This window comes from Nannospalax galili, unplaced genomic scaffold (assembly GCF_000622305.1).
Source record: "Nannospalax galili isolate Female #2095 unplaced genomic scaffold, S.galili_v1.0 scaffold188, whole genome shotgun sequence".
Taxonomy (NCBI): domain Eukaryota; kingdom Metazoa; phylum Chordata; class Mammalia; order Rodentia; family Spalacidae; genus Nannospalax; species Nannospalax galili.
This window is the reverse complement of record NW_008360325.1, coordinates 2202691-2210754: the sequence shown is the minus strand read 5'-3', so window position 1 is coordinate 2210754 and position 8064 is coordinate 2202691. Positions and strand designations below refer to the sequence as shown.

Here is an 8064-nt window from a genome sequence, read left to right as displayed (position 1 = left end):
CTCTCTCTCTCTCTCTCTCTCTCTCTCTCTCTCTCTCTCTGTCTCTCTCGAGACAGGGTCTCCCTGTAGCCCCAGCTGGCCTGGAACTTGCTATGTAGACCAGACTGGCCTCCATCTCACAGAGATCCACCTGCCTCTGCCTCCCAAGTGCTGGGATTAAAACTATGAACTACCATGCCTGGCTGCTTGTTTTGTTTTTTGAGACAGGGTCTCACTTTTTGGCCCTGCCTAGCCTGGAACTCACTGTATAGCCCAGGCTAGCGTTGATTATGTAATAGTCTCCTGTGTTAGCTTTAGTGTTAGGACTACAGCTGTAAACTACCACATCCAGTGTGCGGATTAGTTTTGTCAACTTGACACAAACTAGAAACACCTGGGAACAGAGCGCCTCAGTGAGGAATTTCTCCATCAGACTGGGCCATGGGCATGTCTGTGGGGCATTGTCTTGATTACTAATTGATTAGGAGGGCCTGGCCCACCATGGGTAGTACTATCCCTGGGCAGGTGAGCCTGGGCTGTATAAGAAAGGTAACTGAGCCAGCCAGATGTTTTTGGTAACATTTACACCAATAGGAAATCAGAGTCCATCCAGGGAAAAGCAGAGTTCTCCAACACCTCATCCATCTTTACCCTTCATGCAGTAGTCATGTTAGCCCAGCAGAAAAGGAGATTTGTAAAAATACACTCACCAAGAAGAATCTAACTCCGTTTTTAGAGCGTGGGACTGTGTAGCACAACTGAAGTGTGCACTTTTAAGCCTCAGCACCATTCATTGCTATTGATTTTTAAAATAAGAATTATAATAGCCAAATAAATTTAAATTGTACACAGGCAGACCTTATTTGATTAATTAAAAGTTAAAATAGTGGGTTCGCTCTGGGTCCACGCCGCCCGCCCCGCGTCCTCCGCCGCCGCCGCCGCTGCCATGGGAGTGCAGGTGGAGACGGGCGCACCTTCCCGAAGCGCGGCCAGACCTGCGTGGTGCACTACACCGGGATGCTTGAAGATGGAAAGAAATTTGATTCCTCCCGGGACAGAAACAAGCCTTTTAAGTTTATGCTAGGCAAACAAGAGGTGATCCGAGGCTGGGAAGAAGGGGTGGCCCAGATGAGTGTGGGTCAGAGAGCTAAGCTGACGATCTCTCCAGACTATGCCTATGGAGCCACTGGGCACCCTGGCATCATCCCACCACATGCCACTCTCGTGTTTGATGTGGAGCTTCTAAAACTGGAATGACAGAAGTGGCCTCTTTCTTTAGTTCTCTGCACATGGATCTGCCATGGAGGGATCTGGGGCCTCCGAGACGTGTGCACATGAATCCATGAGGAGCTTTTCCTGATGTCCCACTCCACTCTTTGTATAGACATCTACCCGACTGAATGTGTTCCGTCATTCAGCTTTGCTTCAGACACCTCTGTGTCCTCTTCCCTTTTCTTGTATGTGTTGACCTAAACGATATGCCATAAACCTCAAGTTACTCATTTTGTTTTGGGGTGAAGATTCAGTTTCCATCTTTTGGATCTAGGTTTCCAGTTAAGTATATTGTCAAGTATTAACAGCACAAGTGGTGGGTTAACTTTAGAATAGGAATTGGTGTTGGGGGTTGGGTTTGCAAGAATTTTTTTATTTTATTTTATTTTTTGGATGAAATTTTATCTATTATATATTAAGACATTCTTGCTGCTGCGCTGCAAAAGCCATAGCAGATTTGAGATGCTATTGAGGGCTGGATTAGTCTCCAGTATGAGGAAGGTCCTGTTAAGTTTGAAGCCTTACCCAAACTGAAATGGGGGGAGGGGAGCTTTTGCCTCTGCCAGGGCCTCCCACCTTCCCTTGAAACCCTCTGCCTTTTAAAGTAGGTCCCATTTCACTGCCATGTTGGACACTACAGGTATCTGTCCCTGGGCTAGTGGGGATCTCTGAAGGCTTCTTTGTGACCTGGCTTAATTTTTTTTTTTTTCATCCTATGGTTTTTCTAATGAATTTTCAGGACTTTTGTAATCTTGTAACTATCCAAGCTCCACTTCCTAAATTTTAAGAGCTTTAATTGAAAGTTTAAATTGAAGGTGCTGTTTGTAGACTTACCACCCAATGGATGTCCAGTCATCATGACAAATCCTTGAGTGTTCTCTAAGAAAATGATGCTGGTCATCACAGCTTCAGCATCTCCTGGGTTTTGATGCTTGGCTCTCTGCTGATCTCAGCTTCCTGGCTTTTCCTCCCTCAGTCCCTTCTTACCCTTGCTGTCCTGTGTAGTGAATTGGTGAGAGAAATTATGCTTTTGTCTCCCCCCCCTGCCACCACATATGAGTTTGGAGAGATGGCTCAGCAGTTAAGAGAACTGGCTGCTCTTGCAGAGGACTTGCAGCACCCACATGGTGGCTCACAACCACCTGTAACTCCAGTTCAGGGGATCTGACACCCTCCTCTGACCTCTGTGTGCACTGCATACACATTTACATGCATGCAGGCTAGATTACGACAAACCTTTTTGCAGACCGTGAACAAAAATAGTGCAGTCATACCTCCCCTGCCTGGACCCTGGGAGAGTTAACAAAGTTTCCACACAGTGGAGATTTGCCTGTCTTTTAGAAACACTTTGTATAGAAATTTTATTTTTAAAAGTCTTATTCTGCTCTTCCTTCTTAGTCATAGATTTGTTTTCATGTTTCAATGACAAGTCTCTTTTCCTGACTATCAGGTTTCATGTTTTAAACATATAAATGCTTTAAGGACCTCTAAGGTCAACATAAGTTCCCCCTTGCCTGCTCTGTAGAGGGGCAGCACACAGCCCTGGACAGGCTGTTTTGGCTCTGCCTGTCCATTCCTTATCCCAGAGTTCTGGCTCCATGTTGTTATCAAAGGATTCTGTGGGAAAAGGGCGTTTAATAAAAGGCCCTCACTGGCCACTCACAGAAGCCAAGCTGTGAGTAGGTCTTGGATGAGGGTCCTGAGTAACTCATAGGGTAAATTGTGGCCTTCACTATAGTTCTCTGTAGTGCTGAGAAAATGGAAACACCACAGACAGGGTCCACAAATACAAATTCATTTAAGGTGCCCTGGCAGTTTGGTGGTTTTTTTTTTTTTTTGGAGACAGGGTCTCCTATAGCCCCAGCTGGTCTGGAACTCACTGTGTAGACCAGGCTGGCCTCAAATTCACAGAGATCCACCTGCCTCTGCCTCGCAGTGTCCTGGCATTTTGGAATGTGAGCAAAAAAATAGATGGGGCTCAAAGGCAAGCAAGAAGGTAATTAAGAAAATAAATGCTTTTCATGAAACGTGTTAACTGAACATTCAAAGGCTGCATACATTGTGATGGTGTGAGGTATCAGTTCTCATGGTTCCTTAGATGACCTTTAGGCAGTGTGTCCCGACCTCCTTGGCCTAGTCAGGGCTTTTATCTCTGCACTGTTTGAAATGCGTTCTGAAATTTGCCTAGCAGTGTCCATGTTCCTGTTCTCTCTGATGTCAACCAGTAAAGGACTCAGAGACATGGAAGTCATCATCAGGAGGCACCTGCCCTGATGGCACCTGCCCTAGTTGGGAAGTGGGAAACAGTAAGCAAGGTAGCCAAAGGAATCTACAGGAAGTAAAGAAGGGCTTTGTGGACTCCCTGATCAGAAAGTTGACCACCGAGAGGGAGAGGGTAAGAGGAATAGGGACTGCCTTGAGCTTCTAGGAAGGAACAGGCTGAGGGAAGCAGAGCAGCCCTGCCCAGGGACCCCTACAGGGGAGGTGGTGTGGCTAGATGCTCTCAAGACCCCTCACACCCATAGAGCTTCTGTTCATGCGAGCTTAGTGATCATTATGGCCACACTTGAAATTAAAAGAGGAAAGAAAGAAAAAAATGAAAAAAAGTCAAGAAAATTTGGGATGTGTTTTTATGAATTCAGTAAAAAATAATAAACTGGGGCTGGAGAGATAGCTCCGCAGTTAAGAGCACTGGTTGTTCTTGCAGAAGACCTGTGTTTGAATCCCAGCATCCACATGGTAGCTAACAACTATCTGTAATTCCAGTTCCAGGGGATCTGACACCCTCTTCTGACCGCTGCCAGTATTTCACGACACAAGTGTACTTAAACACATGCAGGCATAACACAACACTCAGACACATAAAATAAAGATAAATAGACACAAAAATAGTAAGCTGCCAGATGTGGTAGCTCACATCTGTAAACCCAGCAGGAGACAGAAGACTCACTGCAAGGTGGAGGCCAGCATAGTCTACGTAGTATGTTCTAGGACAACCAGGGCTACATTCCAAGATTGTCTCAAAAAAGAAAATTAACTAATAATAAAGCTGTTAAATATTGATAGAAGTTAACATTTTTATGAAAATTGACTTATTTCCTAAGCAGTCTTTAGTGAGAAGAGTTTTCTGTTTGTCTTCTATTTTGCAGATGTATTGTCAGGCTTACTAGAGGATAGCTGGGGTCTGTGTACATCTACACCGGCCTTGGCCTTGGGTTGCTGTGATTGAATATAGGAGGGGTATGGTTGGGGGCCACATCTTAATGATCTTTCCAAAGAATCACAGACATTTACCAGAACTTAATAATTGGGTAGTTTATTAAAGCTCAATCTGCATGTGACTCTGAAACAGTGTCAGTGAATCGCTGGTCCATTTTATTCCATAAAATTCCAGTGGCTGCCTGGTGTGGTAGTGCACACCTTTGACCCCAGCAGTTGGGAGGCAGAGACAGGTGGCTCTCTTGTGAGTTCAAGGCCAGCATGGTCTATATATCGGGTTTCAGACCAGCCAGAGCTACATAGTAAGACCCTTTCTCCAACTGAAAAATAAAATCCAGTGGTCTGCTTTGCACTTGGAACGATATTTGTTTTTTAATTTAATCATTTGGGAAACGCCAATTGGATGAGTTACACAAATGCTCTAAGATACTTGGCCAGTCTTGGGTGCATCTGTGTGTGTATGGGGTGTGTGTGTGTGTGTGTGTGTGTGTGTGTGTGTGTGTGTGTTCGTTCCACCATCATCACTGCCACTGATCTTTTCAGCTTTTCAGTGATAGATAAAAATTTTCTGAACTTTCCAGAACACCAGACTGTCATGCAGAACTGTGCTTGACCCCTGCTTCGTTGCACGCCAGCCCGACAGTGATGCTATAAACCAGCTTCTTTATCTCTGTTGTCTTGTTAAAAATTAAATGAAAAGGTGTCATTATGTATAGTTTTCAGTGTGATGCCTGATCCAGTAACTGTTGGCATTACAGAGTCCGTTTCTGTCATCATGAGTACTGTCATGTGGCTCGTGTTAGCTATAGGCCAGAGTGAGGAATGCAAAGGGCTTGTGCCTAGGTGATCACCCTTGCCCCACACATCTAACCAAACTTGTTTTTCAGTGATCTTTGGGCTGATGCCAGTTGCTAGGTGTTGGGCAGCTTGCTAGAGTAGACAGCCTCCTGAGTGCTCCCCCTGTAGAAAGTTCCAGGCAGTGGACAGACAAGAGGAAGTCCCTTCTCCCATCCCTTACCTGTCACACCTGCTTCTGTAGCGACACCCTCATCAGTCAGTGCCTTACTGTTTACTGCTTACTCTCTCTCCCCCTTTGCCCAGCAGAGCCTGGCCCTCAGTCATTGGTGCTTAGTATTTGTTGATGTGTGCATTCAGAAGGGGTTTGTTGTGAATACTGTTCTTGGTGTACTTGGAAAGAATGAAAAACATACTTTGTCATACCAAACTTGTGATCTCAGCAGTAACCAGCTGTGGGGCTTCCCCCCTCTTTTTACTTGTTTAAGGAGTATTTAACATCTCTTCACCCCATCCAGCTATCTTTTCTTGAACTTCTGTTAGTTCAAAATAGAAATAGAAGAAGGCTGAGCAGTCTCTCCTGGGCCTTGTGGGTTAAGCATCTTTGTGATCGATAGGCCTTCTCTCTGCCTTTCAGATGTTCCTCCTGCGGATCAAGAGAAGCTTTTTATCCAGAAGTTACGTCAATGTTGTGTCCTCTTTGACTTTGTTTCTGACCCACTGAGTGACCTGAAGTGGAAGGAAGTAAAACGAGCTGCATTAAGTGAGATGGTAGAATATATCACCCACAATCGGAATGTGATCACAGAGCCCATTTATCCAGAGGTCGTCCACATGGTAAGTGATGGTGCTTTCAGTAGCATGTCTCCATCTCAGCTGCAGCAGAGGACCACTGAGACTTCTAACCCAACCCAGCTGGATGCAGGAGAACCATTCCCCCAGATTTATACCTGACCCAGGAAGAATGAGATTTCTCAGCCTTGTGTCCTAGATTATCAGATGGTGATGGTGAGAGGGGTTGGTTGCCTCTGCCTAACCTGTACCACTTCCCTGCTGGGTAGGAGTGTGAGAACTTCTTTTGTACTTTCTATTGGCTCTTCTCTAACGTTAACATAACATTAGGAGTACTCTCATACAGTTTAGAAGTAGGCGTGTTGCCTGTCCATGTGCAGGGAGATTCTAATACTCAGCAGAAAGTAGATGCTGTGGAGGGACCATCAAGATTGTGGGGGAACCTTTGTTCTTGCCTTGGTCTTAACTCTCATGCACTGTGGAAGTCCACCTCTACCCCGGAACACAGGGAGCAACACCAAGCATTTCCTCCTGCAACTTTCCTGGTCTTGTTCTTCACATTGTTTTATAATCGGTCATCTTGAAGCTGCTTTTTAGTGGTATAGGTTAGGCATATAGATGCATTTTCTTCTATAGTTAACGGATTTTTATATCACATTTAGAATTCTTTTCTTCCATTCACTTAAGATGCTTATTATGTATTGAACTATTTTCATTTTCTTAAGGCAGGATCTCACTATGTAACCTTGACTGGCCTGGCACTCACTATGTAGACCAGGTTGACCTTGAACTCACAGATTCCCACCTGCCTCTGCCTCCCAAGTGCTGGGATTAAAGGCATGAGCCACCATGCCCAGCCATATTGTCCTTTAAAATTAAATCTTTTTCCTGGTACCTATTAAATGTGTAAATTAGTTAATTTTCCATGTGGGAGACAAGTTTGAAATAAGCAACCAGTACTGGGTGGTTTCAGATGACAGTGATATGAAGGAAAGTGACCCAGGATAAGTAGCTAAAGGTGCGGGGCTGGGGATGATTTCTGCCCTGTCCTTGAGGTCAGGAAAAAGAGCCAGAACAAAAACAGTCATAGTCAGGCTGTCATCACGGGGCAGGGCCCTGTGCTTTTTCTCTTCTGCACTGATGGTGCATTCAAGAGAATCAAGTGTTCAAACATGACCCTGTGGAGAGCATTTCAAACCCCAGCCATGACGGACAGCACTGATGGAAGGTTCAGTGAAGAAGGAAGAGAGTGGAGTCAGGTGGGTCTTGGCCATAGTAAGTGGCCCTCTGAGACAGAGAACATACTGTTCAGGCAACTGACCAAGGCCGCCACCCAATGGGACCTGCTTTCACGTGCAGGTGGGAAAGTCTGGCCTTTTTGAGGTCCATTCTGTGTAGTCCTGGCTGTCCTGGAACTTATCATTTTTGTTTCCCCAGAGGAAATCTCATCTCACACCCACCACACCCACCATCCCTGAGGACCTGCCTTTCCACTTTCTGGCTCTGTCAGTTGCCTAGTAGGACTTTTCATGAGATGGACTTACACAGCATGTGTCTTTCATGACCGCCATCTTCACTCTGCGGAGGGCTTTATTTTAGTTTTTTTAGTTGTAGCCTATGCTTGTATTTCATACCTTTTTTTAAGACAAAAAAAATTGTCATAATATTCTGTTATGCAGATACACTGTGTTTATGTATCCATTCATCAGCTGGTGAGCATTGGGTTATCTCTGAATTTGAATCCCCATGCATAAAATGTCTATGAACTAGCATTTGTGCACAAGTTTATCTGGTGTTCTCATCTCTAGGTATGCACTCTAGCAGTGGGGTGTGCTCTGTTTTCACAGTTTAAAAGGCACCGGTCTGTTTCTGAAGGGCTGCCCACCCTCCGCTCCTGTAAGCGGTCTCGGGTGCTTGAGTCCCCATGTCTCCAACACCATGTTGCCTTTCTTTTCCATTCTAATGTCCTTGTGACAGAACACGGCATCTCACTGTGGTTCGGATTTG

General features: G+C 45.2%; 1 protein-coding gene and 1 pseudogene across 4 annotated transcripts in view; both read left to right on the top strand.

Annotated features, from left to right (window-relative positions):
• Ppp2r5c (protein phosphatase 2 regulatory subunit B'gamma) overlaps positions 1 to 8064 on the top strand; it is a 111270-nt gene that overhangs the window by 43026 nt on the left and 60180 nt on the right. For 3 of the 4 annotated variants that reach the window (XM_008825601.3, XM_008825602.3, XM_029559868.1), the window contains exon 2: positions 5903 to 6102. The exons of the other annotated variant lie outside the window; for it this stretch is intronic. In XM_008825601.3, the coding sequence (XP_008823823.1) occupies positions 5903 to 6102 (200 nt within the window). The remainder of the gene's footprint in view (positions 1 to 5902; positions 6103 to 8064) is intronic. 4 annotated transcript variants of the gene reach the window in all.
• LOC108490319 lies at positions 945 to 1584 on the top strand (annotated as a pseudogene).